At 42.5% G+C, this 20,750-nt stretch overlaps 1 protein-coding gene across 1 annotated transcript; it reads right to left on the bottom strand.

Moving 5' to 3' along the window:
* Positions 1-8,758: 8,758 nt before the first annotated feature.
* On the bottom strand, positions 8,759-18,048 carry use1 (unconventional SNARE in the ER 1 homolog (S. cerevisiae)). The gene is made up of 8 exons (XM_028587615.1): positions 17,876-18,048; positions 17,209-17,258; positions 17,037-17,115; positions 16,742-16,894; positions 16,232-16,247; positions 16,071-16,101; positions 15,647-15,809; positions 8,759-10,465 (listed from the first exon to the last, which is right to left on the bottom strand). Exons 1-8 carry the CDS (start codon positions 17,972-17,974, stop codon positions 10,283-10,285), a joined length of 774 nt encoding a protein of 257 aa, XP_028443416.1. The 5' UTR covers positions 17,975-18,048; the 3' UTR covers positions 8,759-10,282.
* Between the last annotated feature and the right edge of the window lie 2,702 nt (positions 18,049-20,750).

The following is a 20,750-nucleotide window of genomic DNA, read 5'->3' as shown; positions in this document are numbered from 1 at the left end:
ACAGGATAATTATTGCTAACTAAAATGCTCGGTAACATTAGCAATTAAACTTAAACTGCTCATGTGAGTTGAAACTGCCTGCAAGCTTCCGTACTGTATGGTAATTTATCTACTGTGCGACAGTAAGTTGCGTGGTTATGACACAATCGTTAGCCTATTTTTACAAAAACGTCTGCTATGGAGCCATAACGTGAGGTACAAAGTAATGGAGCCTTTTATACATTGTTGTGTTTCTTTAGAAATAAACAATGGACAAATAGTCTTTAAACGCTTCAGATGTAAAGTTATTCGCTGTCAAAGTGGGGCCAAAATGAATGGGAGTCAATGGAATGCTAACAGGAGGTGATGGCTTGGTAGCATAAAAATGGCGACATAGAAGCTACGTGTTCCGGGGAGAGGCTTACCCCCTTGATTTTGCAGCGGCCCCGTGGCTCCGCCTGGTGCTTAGCACCACCCAAGACAATTGTGACTGGTTTAAAGAAATGCCAATAAACCAGAGCACGTTTTTCTCCCATCCCGGAATGCTCTGTGGACTAGCCAGACCCTCCGCAGCAGCGCTGTGAAGGAAGGTCTGGCAATGCAAGAATAGTACTTAGTTAAATGCTAACAGTAGCGTTTAGCAGGAATAATGTTTACCATGTTCACTACCTTTGTTTAGTGTGTTAGCATTTGCACTTTTAGCATTTAGCACTAAACACAGGCTGATTGGAAGGTCATTAGTTTAGTAGGTATTTGGTCATAAACCAGGTATTGGGCAAATTATAATTTTGATCTGATGATGGTGCTATAAGAAAAGACAGGCGATCACCAAAGTCATATCTGGGGATCATGAATGTCTGTACAAATTGTCATGGCAATCCATCCAATAGTAATAGTTATGTATTTCAGTCTGGAGCAAAGTGGTGGGCCAACTGACTGACCAACATTGTCATCCCCAAAGGCAGGCTGCTAGTGTGGCTAAAACATGTCAGCTGACTCTTGAAAGTTAAGAACTACACCCATTTTATTTGTTGCATCTATGCTGTTTCAGATTTATTCCTTATCTGACCGTCCAACATCTTATTTGGTCTAATGACTAAAAACCTTCTGGAAGACAGTTTTGTTTGTCAGATGTATCAAAGATGGAGTTATTTGGCCACAATGACAGCAGGTATGTTTGGAGGAAGAAGGGTGAGGCATTCAACCCTGAGGACACTGTAGCTTCTATTAAGAATGTGGCTGTGTTGCTGCCCGCGGAGTAGGAAGATTACCTCAGAATTCTTTAGGGCAAAATCAAACCATTAGCTAGAAAGTTAAATCTCACAATTGGGTGGTTTTAGGATTGCTAAATCAAGCTATCATTATGCTTTTGGAGTCGGAAATCATAATTATTCTGAACTCAACCCCACTAAAAATATGTGGACTGCCCTAACAAAGACAAGTCCATACAAGAAAACCAACACATTTGGCTGAACTGCACCAATTCTTCCAACAGGAGCAGAATTTTGCCAGAAGATTGTTGATGGTGAAAAGTGCTAAGAGGCATACAACCAAATATTATGTGATTTTTTTATATTTTCAGAAGAAATTATTATAAAAAATAACAATAATCCCAATACTGTCATAACACACATGCCCCTTACAAGTAAATGTAAACTTTTGACTGTGCTCTTCAACTCTCTTTAGTCTTGTGTCTTCTGTCATGTTCAGCTGTATTGGATTTCCTGTGTGTTTGGAGTTGTTTTGCTGATTGTTGCTGTATGCTGAACTCTGATCAATAGCTCTGACAGACAGTCTTCTTCAATGCCCTATCACCTGCCTGCCGCTCAGACAACAGGGAGATCAGATTCAAGACTCAAAAGTTACCGGAGCAGATTTTGTCTTCCTATTTGCAGCATAAAAAAGGAAAATCTAGAAGGCAATGAAAAATCACTCAATACAAAATCAATGTGTCCTTTAGCAACAGCATAGTTTGTGCCTAAATTAGTCCACTGACTTGCAGCAGCTATGGAGAGGGTTTAGCCAAAAGATGTCTGAGCTACTAAATTGTAAAAAAACGAAACATATAATAATAATAATAATAATAATAACTCCAATGCTGATCTTAAGCATTACAACTGCAGGTCAAGGTTTCCCCCAACCTTTCCCCCTGGTGCTGTGATGTTTTATTCAGCTACACGTTTCTCTTCTCATCATGCTGCAGTGTGAGATGGATCGAGGCAGAGAGGAGGAGAGGAGAGGGTGAAGAAGGATAGGGAGAGGTGAAATTGGGAAAGAAGTTGTCAATACAGATAAATAACAAAGGAGAGAGAATACTATATCAGTATCTGTTACAGCAGCAGTTGTCGAGGCCAGCGTGACATTTACTAAAAAGTGCAATTTTTACACCAGGCTGTGCAAAAAAAACTAACGACTCTGTAAAGCATCCAAACCTGCTAATGACACCTGACCAGCTGAGGAGCTCAGTGTAAAGAGTTTGTCCTGGGGGTGTGTTATCCATCAGCAGCAGTGGAAGTAGTATTCCGATTTCTTTCTTATGCAACAGTTTAAAAAATACTGCAGTCATATTCTACTTGATACAGTATTATCAGCAAAATGTACCTAAGGTATCAAAACAGTATTTGTAATGCAGTCAAACATGATTGTGATTGTTATATTGTTATATTTTGGGATTATTGTTACTGATGTGTATTAATGTGAAAGAAGCATTTTAATGTTGTATATTATTTACTGCTAGGTATTTCAATCTGTTACAATGCATCATATTCTATAAACTGTTTATAATTTTTATTGGTAAAATCTTAATCTGCTAAATATGTAATAAATGAAGCAGAGTAAAAAGTACAATATTTTCCTCTGAAATGTAAGTATAAAGTACCTCAAAATTGCACTTGAGTAAATGTACTTAGCTACATTCCTGTTCATGAGCCTGTATTGGCTATTGTATAAATCTACTCTTCACTCTTCTACAGTTTTATCTATGCTTCAGTCATATTTCAGGGGTTTCCAATAATACAACAGCCTTTTGCAGCCAACTGTATCCTGCAAGTCAAACATCCTCGCCCTGCAGGAGGAGTAAGGCCGTTCATTCATATATGAATGGTTTTATATTGCACTTGAAAAGCACAGTGCCGTGAGCCCAGGGTTGAGCCTACCAAAAAAAAAAAAAAAAAAACATTCCATATTCCTACTTATCCGTTTTTGTCTCACTGGTTCTCAGTAGCCCACGAGCGCCTACAGAAGACCTTTTCTATCGCTGAAGATGCTCACTATTGTAAGCATCCTCTTACCCCATCTTCCCCTAACAAGGCCGAAGAAACAGAGGAAGAAAAAAATCAATAGTTAAGTGCAAAGAGCTGGAGTCTGACAACCGAACAAGCAGCATCACTATTGATCTGGATTGGTTGGAATATGATGGATTTGAGAGGACAGCATTGTCTACCAATGTTGGGGAAGGATTATTGCACGCACAAAAAGGATATAAAATATGGCCGAACACAATATGTTACATTTAAAAAGTATAGTCAATAGTCTTTGCAGCAGAGTAAGAATCTCAAGATATTGAAATACTAACATTCTCTTTTTGGGCTGCATTTTCTCAGAGGCTACACTGAGAAAGCAAAATGTTGCAGGAAACCTTGGAGAAGATTTTCTTTTACCAAAATGTAGCACTTTTATATTTGTAATGAATCAAGGTCCATTTGGTTGGCCTTGACATACCAACTTACTGGACAAAACATGTGATGAATGATGGTGAAACTACCCTTGAAAAAAACCTTGTCCTCAAACAACCGCACAAATAACAACTTAGCCAGGGATCCAGTTCTTTTATCAACACAGTATTTTACACACACACACACACACACACACACACACACACACACACACACACACACACACACACACACACACACACACACACACACACACACACACACACACACACACACACACACACACACACACACACACACACACACACACACACACACACACCCCTAATCTGCTACCTTGAGAAGCCTCCCTTGTTCTAGGAGGGGCCCTGCACCTGCTGTGGCAGCTTGGGGCCTCCTGGGGGAGAACGATGAGGAGGCCCAGGAGAGGTGTGCCTGGTTCCAACTTATCACTTTTGTTAAACAACACATTACCTCACACCCTTCACCCCTCATCCTCCAGGACACATCCTAGTCATGGCTCCAGCCTCAGGTGGAGCCCAAAGCCCCAACTGCTCCCGCTTCATACTGTCCACAGCACCTTTACAGTGCATCGTTGACAGTTATTACCTCAAGGCTTTGTCCTTGTCTGAGTAGCGATTCCCAGCCCAAGGCTTCAGACTATAGAGAAAAACAAGTGCTGCATCCAAGACACCTGCACCTTCTTATCTCAGTCACAATTCTAGTTTTAAACACCAGGAATAGTTGGACATCTTAGGAAATACGTTTCACACGAAACACAAGACACAGGTGATGTCTTCGGATGACTTGTTTTGTCCAAACAACAGTTCAAAACCCCAAACTATTTTGTTTTGTATAATATAAAGTAGACAAAAGCAGCAAATACTGACATGTGAGAAGCTGGAGCCAGGGAATGTGTGTGTGGAATTATTGCTTAAAATAACCTGTGAATCAGAAATAGTTGCCAGTTGTTTTTCTGATCATTGCAGCTCTAAAGTGTAAAAATTGAGATTATGTGGCAGACTATTTCTTGGTTCAAGAGAATTAACTTCATGGAGTCTCTGCTGCCTTGCAAAAACCCTAAACTGCAAAATTGTCACTTTTACACTTCAGTTTTGTACAGATTAAACAAACGAGACAAAACATGTTAATCAGTGAGCTTCAGAGATGCTGGACAAAGCCAGGCTAGCTGTTTCCCCTTGTTTTCAGTCTTCAGCTATCTGACTCCAACTAAATATTTACTGCACAGGCATCACATTCTTGGCAAGAAAGCAAATATTATTATATGTTATATATTTCCCCCAAATGTTGAACACTATTCCTTTAAAGGAATACGCCACTGTTTGTTGAAATAGGGTTTATCACGGTCTACCCTGGCTGTAGATAGGTGGGCCAATGCATTTTTTGTCTCAGTGCAAGTAATTAGGTTATTTTTTTGTCTTTTGTTGGCTCACTTTTACTCACAACATGCTAACCGGCAACATAGGATTCCATTCACTACGCTAAGCTAACTAGCGGCGGCGCTGCCGGTGTTGCACTGGACTAAAACAATGCATGCACAAAAAATGCGTTGGCCCACCTATCTACAGCTAGGGGAGACCGTAATAAGCCCTATTTCAACAAACTGTGGCGTATCCCTTTAAGTCTGCTGTCCTTTGGTCAATTAAGAGGTAAGACACGCTTTGCTTCTTAGTATCAAGCCACAAAGCCTCCTGTAGTACCAGCAACAGCCGCGGTCTTCATTCCTGCCCGCTGGGAGATCCTGAATCACTAAAAGGTGAAGGAGCAAAGAACCAATAAATTAAGCCTCTCAGCAGCAGCACTACCTACAGGCCTACAGAGCCTATAGGCTCTATACATCAAAGAGCTCAGCAGAAACCAGCAGGAAGGTTTTTTTTTCTTTCACTGGGGACTCTTTCAGACAAATAGGCTGAAAGGTTCAGTGCATTAACCCACATGTTGACACTAGGCTGCGAGTAATAGGGGGGCAATAGGGGGCTGCAGAGAATGACATATGGCTCAGGTCTTTGGGATGCAATAAACATACATGCATGCACAGGCGAAAACACACAGGCATGTACAGACGCAAACACACACAGCAAAGGAAGTGCTGTTATGGCTGCTTGGTTTATCTCTACTTCTCGGTGGATTTTCTCTGAAATCAACCTGGATCTTCAGCTGTCACAGACATAGTAGGTGAAAGTGGTCCTTCTAGGTGCTTTAGCTATACTTCAACGCTCCAGTCAGAGAGCTGCCACAACACAGCTGTACATATGTGTGTGAGAGAGCTTTGACATGAGCCCTCATTAGACTGAGGAAGAGCCACAGACACAACACAACCACAAAGACAGACAGAGATACAGAAACAGTCTCCCACACGCACAGTGAGGCGGGTCCTGTCGAGGGAAACAGTAACGGCAAAATGAAAACAGAGAATCTTCCACAACACCTGTGCAGACAAGAGAGATTAAGAGATTGAGATCAGCAGTGGTGCAACTCTGATCACAAGACACAGACCCCTCCACTGAAATCATCGCTGAAGCCTGCAAACAAGTTTTATTGTTTTAATATAAATTTACCAATGCAGTAGTGCCTTGTAAACTTAAAAACTACTCTGTAAAAAAAGGTTAATTGCACCGCCAAAGTTGGTTTTGGTTTACTGACAACATTTTTCTGTTGGGGATAAAACGATAAAATTGGATTTATTTCTATCCTTGTCCCTGGTGTTTTAACCGTCCATTAACCTTTATCTAGATGTAGACAGGATTTCCATGTCTAACCTAAGAAAAAGTAAGAACTAAGAACTAAAAACTGGAAAATTAAACCATAAAAGCAGCCAGTCAATAGAAGAAAATCAAGGCGTTTATTGACTCATGGGGATTTAACTGTAAATTGTATAAATTCTGAGCAATTCCAAACCATGCCTCAGTGACTGAGAGTAAATACAGAAGCATATCAGGTCTGTTTTCCATGAATCGGAGTATGTGTGTGTGAGATAGTCACTCACATCATAAGTGCAGCCTTTCACGCTCCCATTAGGTCATTAACATTACAGCACATTTAAAACTTTGGCAAAAAGAAAAAAAAAAGCAAAGCCCTCTTTACCCTTTTGCTCCATGAAGGAAGCACATGGAAAAAAGAGAATGAAAGGAAAATCTCCTTCATCTCTGTAGGCAATCTAAATCCTCACTGTAGCTGCAGCCAAAAACTAAATTAAAAAGACTGGAGTGTTAGTGTTTAACAGGCCCAGCGCAGCGCTGAGAGGGGATGGAAGTTCTCTCATGCTTAACAATTTGTTCCTCTGCTCTCTGCTGTTTGGAAGGATCAAACCAATTAAAAACATACTCATTCTCTCTCTCTCTCGCTCTCTCTCACACTCTCACACACACACACACATAAATGTTAATAAGTCATTGAAAAAGGGTTTTAATCATCAAAATTGAAAGTTGTTAATAAATGGATTTCGGTCCTGATCATCTGCAGCCTATTTCTAGAGGCTAAGTGCTAAAACTGGTGCAACTAGTCAATAGTATTTTTAACAACCTGGCAACCCAAAAGTTTTTCTTATTATTACTTATAACTGATTTATAAAGCATTGGAAAATGATTTATTAGCCATTTATAACCAGTGTTGGTAGCTATTTCAGATCTTTTATTTAATTAAATGCAGCAACCCAACACTATACTCAATTACAAGTAAAAGCCCTGCATTCATAATGTTACTTAAGTACAAAAGTATTCGCAGCAAAACGTACTTATGGCAGAATTGTTCCTGTCACGGTGGTATTATTATTGATGATTAGTGTGTAACTTGTTTGAACTATGTTGGGTAGTTTTAAATCTACAATAATACATACCATTTTATAAGATGAGCATATATTTTAATGCGAAAACATACCCCTTCATAAAGGGTCTTATTATACAATGGTACTGAATTGATCCAGCTCAATTTACAAGCACAGAGCGTCAAACACTATTTTCAGAGTGTGACCGTGGGAGAAGGAACCAATTCAGGTTTCGGGGTCAGAGGTTAAAAGAGCCATTCGTGAATTCTCGAGGCATTTGCTTAATATAGGAACTCTTACTTAACACTTGCCAGACTTTGGACTCTGTGTAAGAAACTAAACTGAAACTAACGGGATAATACAACCATAATGAACACGAGAAACCACACTACTGATGAAGTCATGTACCGTAGCTGCAGCCTCAGAGAGCGGATCACACAGCCAGAAGAGCATTAGCAAAGGCCTGAGAATGGAGGCGCCAACAGCTGTGATTTAACTGAGGGATGATGATCCTCCGCAGTGACAGAACCTCATTTGGTCTCCTGGTGGCCTGCATTAGAGATGGCCCGATACCATTTTTTGCTTCCCGATACCGATTCCGATACCTGAACTTGTGTATCGCCCAATACCGAGTACCAATCCGATACCAGTGTGTCATATATTTTATTATGTTTTAACAGCTGTATACTATTATCCCTGTATGGATGTGATATTATATCTATCTTTGTGAAACATGAACAAACACACCATGAACTTTCTTTTATTGTCCACTTTGACAGTCAGTTATAACAGAAAAAGAACATAAATAATCTATTTTAACATAGATTTTCTTTAGGGCTTTATTACGTGTTATCGGATCGGTGCATTAACTCCAGTACCTCCCGATACCGATACCAGCGTTTTAGGCAGTATCGGAGCCAATACCGATACTGGTATCGGTATCGGGAACATCTCTAGCCTGCATACCTCGGCTTCCAGCAGGCAATATACCCCCCAGGGATCCTAAAATACACAGGCAGGCCAGGCCTTGGCCCAACCCGCCAGCCAGCCAGCCATGAGGAGGGGCAGCAGCCGGGGAGAGAGGAGTGAGGAAGGGCCAGGGGCAGGAAGCAAGCCTGGACAAGCTAGTCAGCTCCCTAGTCCTCTATACGGCAGCCAGACTGACAACAGATCAGGAATGTTAACCTCCTAGAAGCTTTTTCAGTGCGTCTGCTTGCATTAAAAACACAGTTTTGCAGCAGCAATTCCCAAATGTTATCAGGCTAAGTGACGTAGGAACAAAAGCTGACACAGATTGCACAGAAGTCACACATTGTCGCTGTGTGCTTTTTCTGTGGCCGACTGCCTTTATTTAGCCATAATTGAGTCCTCAGATCACTTCTAAATGGGTAGTGGGGTTAATTTAGGATTCGTGGCTTGATCGGGCCGTCAGGGTCATTGAGGCCGTTATCTGTTCACATGTTCAGGATGTGACTGACACACTCTGGTCACATGAAGTCACTGCATCAGACATTTTCAACATCAGAGGGCGCAGTTTCCTATTTTAGTTTATGAGGGAGAAGTCATACACAGCTCCCACAACACATTATGCCTAAAGAATTAAATAAAGGAAATGGTTGTAATTTAGCATTTTCATACTTTCTTGGAATAATAACTAATTGCTTGTGAGCTTACGCTCATGAACAAACAGCTGCTCTGAATAATGTGATGCATGGGGTTACCGTCATTTTAATGAGAAGAAAAATCTTCCTTCAACATCAGCAACCTCTGCAGTCATCACTGCAACAGAACAGATATCCCCACCTGATGGACATTTATGGAATCAACCACAAACACAAGGATATTGGCCATATATGGAAAGGTGAACTAATAACAAAAATGTAAATGTTTGGAATACGTTTCGTAATTTGTAATATTTCATTTCAGTGAACCGTTTCATTTTAACCCCCTTATTTTAGCATTTATAAGCACTGTCAAACCATTTAATAAACGGTTCATAACACTATAATGTAGTCATTGACGGATTTAAAAGGTGTGTTAATTTGTCAACAACTATAAAGCCTGTGGGCAACAATAAGTGGAGGCTGCTCTAATGAATGATAATTCAGTACATATAATTTAATAATATAACATGTCTTCATAGAAGTAGTTGGAATAGTTGACAACCACTTTAAAATGTCCTGCTTACACCAGTATTGTGTTATAAACCATGTATTAAACATTTTTTGAGCTTTCAAATGCTAAATAGGGGCAGTTAAAGTGTAACAAAACGAGTTTTAGCACTTTTACAGCAATTTATAATTCCGCATTTTTAGATATTCAATTCATTCTATATAGTGTTGAAACTGCATGCAGTAGATGGTGGATGGTTCGAGAACTCTTTAAGATGTATGTTTGGCAAAAAACAAATTGTTCTACAAAAGATGATTTAGGCGCAGTGGATGAGAAATGACACACGTGTGTTAAATGGCTAGCAGCCTACCTGAGGAGGGATTCAAATCATTAAGGCTCAGTCCCTGCTGTCTGGGTATTAAGACTATATTCTATAAACCCTCCAACAACAAGCTCTTGACCTCCATTCACGTTCTATCCGATTTTGAAAAAAAAATGGAATAATGATGCTTCAAACCATGTTTTTAACTTCCATAAGCCCGTTTAGAGGAAGAATTTGTGTTTCAAAAGTGCAACTGTTTCAGTTCATCAAACTGGGTAGTTGGGGTTCTGACCACTACGGATCTGTATCACACATACAGACGAGCTGCGTGAATCAATGAGGCCTATGTAGTTACTGCTCTGTAAAAACAGGAGGGCGTACGACTAAAGAGTTCGGGTTTGTAGGCACTCATCATCGGAGTCGGGGGAAGATTCTGATGAAGAGGATCATGCTGATGAAGGTGAAGGAGACCAGGATCAGCATCAGCCACAGCAGCCAGTTAACGGACTTCTTGGTGTGTTGCTCCAGTCGCTCCGACTCCGTCTTCAGCTTCTCAAAGTTCATGTCTGCCTGACGCATAGACTGGCTCAGCGTCTGGGAGGGAGAAAACACACACACACACACAGATAAATATTAAACATACAACTCAGCTTTCTTATTCAGAGACTGCTGAACTGGTTTTCATGTAGAGGGTTAATAGGTTGGTTGGGAATGTAATTTGTCTTATATCGCCCACTTGTGGACAGAATCAGGGGAGACGCATGGCATCAGCAGAAGTAAATGTCTGAGGAACACAAACATCAACTTAAACCTAATAAACTTTCAAAAATACATCTACTGGGCGCCCAGATAGCTCAGTTGGTGGAGCGGGCGCCCATATATAGAAGTTTACTTCTCGACGCAGCGGGCCCGGGTTTGACTCCGACCTGTGGCCCTTTGCTGCTGTCATTCCTCCCTCTCTCTCCCCTTTCATTTGTTCAGCTGTCCTGTCAATAAAATGCCCAAAAAAATAATCTTAAAAAAAATAATAAATAAAATACATCTACTGTGTGTCAAAAAACATTTCTCACAGAAAATGAAAATATCTGACATATAAAAACATATTGGCAAAAATTCAACATGGCTTGGTTAATGTTGAAGTCTGACATAGAGCTGGGCAATAAACCAAAAATACAATACATTGTTAACGAGTAATCGACAGACACTAATTTTGCTCTTTTTGACATGTTAGGTACATCTTTTTCTTTAATGAAAACTACAACACCCATCCACCATCCAGCCACAAGCCTCGGCCTCATCTTGCCTTCATCACTAACGGTCACCTGCAACTTTTCAACACAACAACACCTTTGACATAATTACGGTCTTTGCCAATTCTGGAATCCATCAAAAAAACAAAAAGAAGGAGCAGGCAGAAGCATAGTGCTTCTAAAGTCCTGCCCCTACTACAATATCATATTATTACATAAAAAAAAAACAAATAGATATGCACATACAGCATACATTGTATGATTTTAAATCATACAATAATCCAATAACTTAAACAACATACAACTATACACTGTGCATACATTCCCATTTATATATTCAAGTCACCTTTCTGTATTGGTCAAGTATTGTTTTCTTGAATCTATTTTTGAACTGTACGTATAATATATAAATATATAATAGCATGGTTCTGTTTGATCTCATTGTTTAGACCATTCTACAAGGTCAAGGACCCCACCAAACTGAAATCCACATGCTTTTAAGAGTAGTTCAAACAAGAGGATGTTTGAACATGAATGTACCTCTTAGAAGATCTCCCCCGTCTCAATTCTTCAACACTGTTTGTATGTTATATGGTAAATCATTTTGTTTAACTCTTAACATGAATTGTGCAGTTTTAAATTTAACAATGTCCATAAATTAAAAAATGGTGAATTCAAAAACAGATGATTAGTGTGCTCGTGATACCCCGTGTGATTTATTATCCAATGTACAAATATTGTGTACGGTGCTCTTGTAGAGGTTTCTCCAAACTTCCACACAACATAACAGATACGGTCAAATGAGCATGTAGTGTTTCCTGGTTCTAGATGCATCTGGTTTTGCTCAATATACCGTTACTCTTGGCCATCTTCATGCACAGATATTGGATGTGTTCAAGTACAACACCCAGACTTATCCATCCATCCATCCATCCATCTTCGTCCGCTTATCCGGTGTCGGGTCGCGGGGGGAGCAGCTCCAGCAGGGGACCCCAAACTTCCCTTTCCCGAGCAACATTAACCAGCTCCGACTGGGGGATCCCGAGGCGTTCCCAGGCCAGGTTGGAGATATAATCCCTCCACCTAGTCCTGGGTCTTCCCCGAGGCCTCCTCCCAGCTGGACGTGCCTGGAACACCTCCCTAGGGAGGCGCCCAGGGGGCATCCTTACCAGATGCCCGAACCACCTCAACTGGCTCCTTTCGACGCAAAGGAGCAGCGGCTCTCTCCGAGCTCCTCACGGATGACTGAGCTTCTCACCCCATCTCTAAGGGAGACGCCAGCCACCCTCCTGAGGAAACCCATTTCAGCCGCTTGTACCCTGGATCTCGTTCTTTCGGTCATGACCCAGCCTTCATGACCATAGGTGAGGGTAGGAACGAAAACTGACCGGTAGATCGAGAGCTTTGCCTTCTGGCTAAGCTCTCTTTTCGTCTACGGTGCGATAGATTGAATGCAATACCGCACCCGCTGCGCGATTCTCCGACCAATCTCCCGCTCCATTGTCCCTCACTCGCGAACACAACCCCAAGGTACTTGAACTCCTTCACTTGGGGTAAGGACTCATTCCCTACCTGGAGAAGGCATTCCATCGGTTTCCTGCTGAGAACCATGGCCTCAGATTTAGAGGTGCTGATCCTCATCCCAACCGCTTCACACTCGGTTGCGAACCGATCCAGTGAGTGCTGAAGGTCGCAGGCCGATGATGCCATCAGGACCACATCATCTGCAAAGAGCAGCGATGAGATCCCCAGCCCACCAAACTGCAACCCCTCCCCACCCCGACTACGCCTCGATATCCTGTCCATAAATACTACAAACAGGATTGGTGACAAAGCGCGCAGCCCTGGCGGAGGCCAACCCTCACCTGAAAAGAGTCCGACTTACTACCGAGAACCCGGACACAGCTCTCGCTTTGGTTGTACAGAGATTGGATGGCCCTGAGAAGAGACCCCTCACCCCATACTCCCGCAGCACCTCCCACAGTATCTCCCGGGGACCCGGTCATACGCCTTCTCCAAATCCACAAAACACATGTAGACCCGGTTGGGCATACTCCCAGGCTCCCTCCAGGATCCTTGCGAGAGTGAAGAGCTGGTCCGTTGTTCCACGACCAGGACGGAATCCGCATTGTTCCTCCTCAACCCGAGGTTCGACTATTGGCGAACCCTCCTTTCCAGCACCTTGGAGTAGACTTTACCAGGGAGGCTGAGAAGTGTGATACCCCTATAATTGGCACACACCCTCTGGTCCCCCTTTTTTAAAGGGGAACCACCACCCCAGTCTGCCACTCCTTTGGCACCGTCCCCAGACTTCCACGCAATGTTGAAAAGGCGTGTCAACCAGGACAGCCCCTCCACACCCAGAGCCTTGAGCATTTCTGGACGGATCTCATCAATCCCGGGGCTTTGCCACTGTGTAGTTGTTTGACTACATCAGTGACTTCCGCCTGGGAAATCGACGACAATCCCCCATTATCCTCCAGCTCTGCCTCTAACATAGAGGGCGTATTAGTCGGATTCAGGAGTTCCTCAAAGTGCTCCTTCCACCGCCCTATTACCTCCTCAGTTGAGGTCAACAGTGTCCCATCCTTACTGTACACAGCTTGGATGGTTCCCCGCCCCCTCCTGAGGTGGCGAACAGTTTTCCAGAAGCACTTTGGTGCCGACCGAAAGTCCTTCTCCATGTCTTCTCCAAACTTCTCCCACACCCGCTGCTTTGCCTCTTTCACGGCAGAGGCTGCAGCCCTTCGGGCCCCTCCGGTACCCTGCAACTGCCTCCGAGTCCTCCGGGATAACATATCCCGAAAAGACTCCTTCTTCAGTCGGACGGCTTCCCTGACCACCGTTGTCCACCACGGTGTTCGTGGGTTACCGCCCCTTGAGGCACCTAAGACCCTAAGACCACAGCTCCTCGCTGCAGCTTCAGCAATGGAAACTTTGAACATTGTCCACTCGGGTTCAATGCCCCCAGCCTCCACAGGGATGCACGAAAAGCTCCGCCCGGAGGTGTGAGTTGAAAGTCTGTTGGACAGGGGCCTCCTCCAGACGTTCCCAATTTACCCGCACTACACGTTTGGGCTTACCAGGTCTGTCCAGAGTCTTCCCCACCCTCTGACCCAACTCACCACCAGATGGTGATCGGTTGACAGCTCTGCCCCTCTCTTCACCCGAGTGTCCAAAACATACGGCCTCAGATCAGATGAAACGATTATGAAATCGATCATTGACCTTCGCCCTAGGGTGCTCTGGTACCAGGTACACTTATGAGCATCCCTATGTTCGAACATGGTGTTCGTTATAGACAATCCATGACTAGCACAGAAGTCCAACAACAAACAACCACTCTGGTTTAGATCAGGGAGGCCGTTCCTCCCAATCACGCCTCTCAGGTGTCTCCATCATTGCCCACGTGTGCGTTGAAGTCCCCAGCAGAACAATGGAGTCCCCCACTGGAGCCCCATGCAGGACTCCAGTCAAGGTCTCCAAGAAGGCCGAATACTCCGAACTCCTGTTTGGTGCATATGCACAAACAACAGTCAGAGTTTTCCCCCACAACCCGCAGCGTGGGAGGCGACCCTCTCGTCCACCGGGTAAACTCCAACACAGCGGGCGCTCAGCCGGGGCTTGTGAGTATCCCCACACCCGCCCGGCGCCTCACACCCTGGGCAACTCCGGAGAAGAAAAGAGTCCAACCCCTATCCAGGAGTATGGTTCCAGAACCGAGACTGTGCGTGAGGTAAGCCCCACCAGATCTAACCGTAGCGCTCCACCTCCCGCACCAGTTCCGGCTCCTTCCCCCACAGAGAGGTGACGTTCCACGTCCCCAGAGCCAGCGTCTGCTGCCCGGGTCTGGTCCGTCGAGGCCCCTGACCTTCACTGCCACCCATGTGGCATCGCACCCGACCCCAACGGTTCCTCCCACAGGTGGTGGGCCCATGGAATGGAGAGGGTTGCCACGTAGCTTGTTCGGGCTGTGCCCGGCGGGCTCCGTGGCAAACCCGGCCACCAGGCGCTTCGCCGACGAGCCCACCGTCTGGGCCTGGCTCCAGACGGGGCCCCGGCTTCCTCCGGGCAGGGTCACTCCATCTCTGCTTAGCTTTTTCATTGGGGTTTTTGAACCATTCTTTGTCTGGCCCCTCACCTGAGACCACTTTGCCTTGGGAGACCCTACCAGGAGCACAAAGCTCCAGACAACACAGCCCTCAGGTTCACAGAGACACACAAACCTCTCCACCACGATAAGGTGATGGTTCACGGAGAGGACCCAGACTTATAGACAAACTTATTTACATAGACTCTTTCAATTATTTCGTTGTCAATTACTATTTTAACATCTGTATTTATTGTGCGATTTCCAAATAACATGAATTTCAACAAAAAAAAACAACAAAGTTTTTTTTTTTTTTTTTTTTTTTAATCATCTTCATATAAGTGATTATTTTTTCCACCATCATTCCATTTTAGTAACCCTAATGTAGTCAATACAGTGTGATGAATACTGTGATAGTGCCTGTCTGTCAGTTACCTGGTTGTCCTGTTTGATGATGTTCTGTGCTGCCAGGGTGTTGTTCTTCAAGTTGCGGGCCAGGTGAAGCATGTCCTCAGCCAGTTTCTCCTGCAGGTTGTGATGGTGCTGCAGGACGGCCTCCAGCTCGGCAGCAGACTGACGCTCATCCAGAGGAAGACCTCTGCACAAGGCGGGACAGCCTGGTTAACGTTTTGATTTTGGGCACAATTACAGCAAAAAAGTGACAAGTTCCTAGTTTGCCATCGTTTGAAAAGCTTTTGGCAGCGAGGAGGAATTTATGATTTAACAGAGCTTGGAACGAGCATTGACTTTACAGTAGCAATCACAGTTTGTTACAGCCCTATGTGAAGATAAATAAATAAATAAATAAATAAAGTATACATTAGTTCTTTGAGACAAGAAATAATATGTGCAGCTTTACCTTCTGTTTCGCAAGTCGGTTTCTGACATGCCTATAGAGAGGAGAGGAGAACTTCATCATATCACTCTCAAATCAGAAGATTAGCTTGTTTAAATATTAAGTATCATTTTTCAGTCAAGATACTGAATTTAAGATACCTTTGAATTAAAACTATTTCTTACCTTTGCCTGATACCCCCTGTAATGACACAAAAGAAGGAAATGTGTGAATTGGACAGAACAGGGCCTTAATTATTTATTCTTTAAATCTAGTTTTTCTACCAAACATAAGTATTTCATTTGGAAAGCCAAACTTTAAAATACAGTGCAGCCTAGGTGCTAAAATGTCCAACTTTTACAATGGTGAACAAATTGTAAATGAACTACTATCTGGAGGCAGAATCAATTCAATTAAAAATTATATTTATAGTATCAAATCATAACAAGAGTTATCTCAAGACACTTCACAGATAGAGTAGCTCTAGAACACACTCTATAACATACAAGGACCCAACAATTCTAGTAAATCCCCCAAGAGCAAGCATTTAGTGCGACAGTGGCGAGGAAAGTAGTGAGCAAAACAATGCAGAGGTCATCCATGAGCTTTTATTTCTACAGCGTGTAAATCTCAGTAGTGAACCTTCTATCTTGACCACTCTGCATTTTAGCTCAACCGTGTACATCTCATCCTACCGTGCCAAGCAGCTCGTCCCTCATCTCTCCTGTACACCGGGCCTTCGTCTGCATGTGGACAGTTTTAGAGACAGGCATCCTCTCATTGGCTATTGTGGGCGTTCGTCCGGGGGCGAGGAACTGATTGGCTAAAGCTTTTTCTGTTGGTGAAGACTGTGAACGAGAACAGCAACGACATGAGATCAAAAAACAGGTCTGAACAGGAGAAAGTACTGCCATGAATATTAAAGTGACAATAATGTGGAAAATGGCAGTAATCTTGAAAATGATGAACTTGTAAAATATTGCCACTGACCAGTTTCTCTGCCTCAAGAAGTCCTTTCAGAAAATCTACTTTTCTTGTGTATTCAGTCAGCATTTCCGCTGTGGGTTTGCTGTAAAAAGCACAGGTTGTTATAGACATGGGTTTTACATATGAGCAATAATAAAACATTAAGATGCACGACAGTAATGGGAGATAGAGTTACCTCAGGCTTTTCCTCAGAGCCACCAGCATCTCCTCCAGGGCACCAACATACTAGTGGAGAGAAAACACAAAAACAGTGGCTGTACACGTCAGCTGACATTTGTTTAGATAGTTCTAAACAGACATGAACTTCAGTGATGCCAAGCTGTGCACACTCTGCTGTGCCTTTTGCATAAAGTTTAATCAACACATATTATAACCTTCATGAAGGTAGGATTTATTGCAGGCCTGTTGTATAAGACTGCATTAGTGTTAGCTTTGCATCATTAGATGCATCATTAGCTAGATGCATCTAAAGAAACTGTAAACTGAGTGCTAAAGTGTGAATATGACGAGTAACTTCACCAATTTTTACAGTTAACTGTTGAAATGCACTGTGTAATATTAACGCGACTGAGTAAGCCAACATAGCCAGCAAACGTTCTACAAGTCAACTGTAACATTGGTTAAATGGGGTTAATGTGGAACGTGTGTCGGAGAGGTAAACACCCCTGGAAGGTAACATCTAGAAGAAAATGACGACGTGGCTGACGGACCGAGCGGCTCGCAGCTGCAGCAGCTAACGTTAACGTTAACAATAACAACTGTCATGCTAACTTTAGCTGACGAAGGTCAGCGAAAAACAACACTGAACAATCCCCATTCACTCCGTGTTTGCACCGTCTTACCTTTTCTAACCTCCATTCCGTTTCTCCTCGTTTCTCCGACGCTATAGACTCACAGCGGGACAATAATCGGATAAAATTGATTTCTAATCTAGAAGCCATGTCTGAAACTGACACACCGTCGCAACAATACGACGTCGGACAGCAGAGCGAAGACGTAGGGCGGAGCGTCACGGTAAAATTGTCCAACCAGCAACAACGAATTGTGTGTGTGTGTGTGTGTGTGTGTGTGTGTGTGTGTGTGTGTGTGTGTGTGTGTGTGTGTGTGTGTGTGTGTGTGTGTGTGTGTGTGTGTGTGTGTGTGTGTGTGTGTGTGTGTGTGTGTGTGTGTGTGTGTGTGTGTGTATAATTCATAGTTTTGATGCCTTCAGTGAGAATCTACAATGTAAATAGTCATGAAAATAAAAAGGAAACGCATTGAATGAGAAGGTGTGTCCAAACTTTTGGCCTGTACTATATATATATATATATATATATTTAAAATGTTTTAGCCCGTGATTTAACCATAGACTGTTAATATTTGCAGTAAATGGTTTTAACCTTTAATACATTCTTGTTGTCCTTCAAACACTTACTTAACTCAGTCTCGTTTTTTTTGTTTTGTTTTTTATGTGCAGAAGCCAAACACATTTTTTATTGGCTGCAAGTCTTTTTAAACGACTAATGTATTTTATTTTTGCTCCTGTTGCTTGTGTCGTTTGTCTGGTTTGGAGCTCTTACATTATATTCGTGCTCACATCAATTAAACCCTTTAGAATGTTCTGCATAAATGTGATCAGATCTTCATTCAAGTCCTAAAAGTAGATAAAGAGGATGCAGCTATACAAATAATACAAAGAATATATACTTCATTATTTATTTATTTATTTAGCAAAGTTATCCAAGGTTAATATAGGTTTTTGGGGAAAAGTATGTGTAGCTCTGGGATTCCCAGTTCAAGGCGTGTAATCTTCCATTAGGGCACAAAGATCACCAGTGTAACATCTGGCTCTACAGACCTCTCTTCTCTCTTGCATTGGCGAATGTCAACGTTCATGAGTCCACCATCAGACAATTACAGTAAGACAAGACTAATGAAGGTAAATAAGGTGCAGAATGTAGAGCTTGTATAGGCCTCCAGTTATAATAGCCATGTTTTTGATTGACTGCTCTCTCAATCTTATATGAGCTTTGTCTCACCGGTTAGGTCGGGAAAAATTACACCTTCAGCATTTTTGATTAGAAAATGGAGTCCATTGACCTCACATTATTCCCAACAGAGATGCACCACTTCAAATCTGAGTTGAGCTCTTAACAGGCTGAGTATTTGAAAACACCTGTGTGGGTGTGTGCAGATGTCTGTCATGTCAACAATTAAAACAAAGAACATACATACCTGACAAGGTAGGAAAAATGCTAAATAGTTTTATATTATGAAGCCATGTCCTGCTGTTTATTACCTCTTTTGGTTTTATCTCAATTACACAAAATGTGAGAGATGGTTTTTCAGTATGTCCCTTGCTAGGTAGGAATTGAAATAATATAAACTTTAACTTGGCTAACTTGGATGAGAGTAGCTGGTAAATAAGAATGATTATGAAAATGAAAAAGACACCCATAGTCCTTTGCATAACATAAGTCTACAGGAAATAGACTATGGTCTCTAAAAAATACAACCAAAATGTAACCAAAGCTTTGCATATCGGTGCTACTTCACAAGTGATGGGGAGTTGTATATCTTTTGTGGCTCTGGAAAGGAAACATCGCTCAAGTAATGATTCTTATATTAAATTGGACATATTATGCTTTTCTGTACTGTATTTTCTGTTATATCTACAATGTTATGTTGGATTTTCATGTTGAACGTGTCCAAAACTTCCAATAATGAGGTAAACGTATTTTAGAGAAATCTCAGTGAGCTAAAACGTTCAGATTTCCAACTGTTCTGAACGCTCCGATTTCAGCAATTTTTTCTACTCTCGGTTAAGTCTTAGGCAACTCTAAGCCGGCCTGCTATGATTGGTCATCTGCTCTAAGTAGGCAGGACTAGTGTGTTTATTTAAGCCACTGCGATGTTAACCAACATTGTTGCATGTACATAACTACATGCTACTGTCATCTTGGCTGCCGATGGTGTTAAATTCTCCCCAATTCCGGGTTGCATTACTGCTGAACCATGTCCGATTGGGTAGTGTTTGGTTCAGAAGCCTTTATCTGCGATTTTTGACAGTAGAAAGTGCTGCTTCGTTCCTCTACAGTCTATAGACCTAAAGTTTTTCTTGTGTGACAGGGCAAAGAATCCAAACCTAATCTGCAAGATTTAACACCGCTCTTCTGTCTAATACAAATTAAAGCAAATTCATTCATTTTTAATTAATTTGTGTATGTGTAGTCTATATCAACATTTAATTTCCGGGATTGTTCAGGTGCTGCCAAAAATTGTCCGTCACCTTCCGCCTCTTTGTGTTGGCATTCGAAACTCCGGTCAATTTACGAGGACTATGGTTAGCTGCTCCTTAGATCTCTGCAGGGTAAATCAAGACACCAACTGTCCAACCTGAGTTTTCTGTTGCATGACTTAAACAACTTTTTAACGTACACGTTCCACCAAAACAAGTTCCTTCCAGAGGCTATTTTGCAGAGGCACCGTTGCTCTGTCCGGTGCTTAGCGCTGCCCAAGACGATTGTGATTGGTTTAAAGAAATGCCAATAAACCAGAGCACGTTTCTTTCCCATCCTGGAATGCTTTGTGGACTAGCCAGACCCTCCGCAGCGCTGTGGAGGAAGTAGTGAATGTGTTACTGACTACATTCATATTTTTTTTTCAAAATACTGATGTTTATGGGGTTTGTGCGTCTGTTAACCCTTGTTGGAAGAGATCATAACTCACACAGCAGCA

This window comes from Perca flavescens, chromosome 9 (genome assembly GCF_004354835.1).
Source record: "Perca flavescens isolate YP-PL-M2 chromosome 9, PFLA_1.0, whole genome shotgun sequence".
Taxonomy (NCBI): domain Eukaryota; kingdom Metazoa; phylum Chordata; class Actinopteri; order Perciformes; family Percidae; genus Perca; species Perca flavescens.
Note: the sequence above shows the minus strand (reverse complement) of the source record. Positions and strands in the feature narration are given on the sequence as shown.

Coding starts and splice junctions, on each gene's coding strand:
- use1 (XM_028587615.1), bottom strand. CDS start 17,974: ATGGCTTCTAGATTAGAAATCAATTTTATCCGATTATTGTCCCGCTGT. Junction 17,259..17,875: donor CGGAATGGAGGTTAGAAAAG/GTAAGACGGTGC, acceptor TCTCTCCACTAG/TATGTTGGTGCCCTGGAGGA. Junction 16,895..17,036: donor TTCTTGAGGCAGAGAAACTG/GTCAGTGGCAAT, acceptor TCTCGTTCACAG/TCTTCACCAACAGAAAAAGC.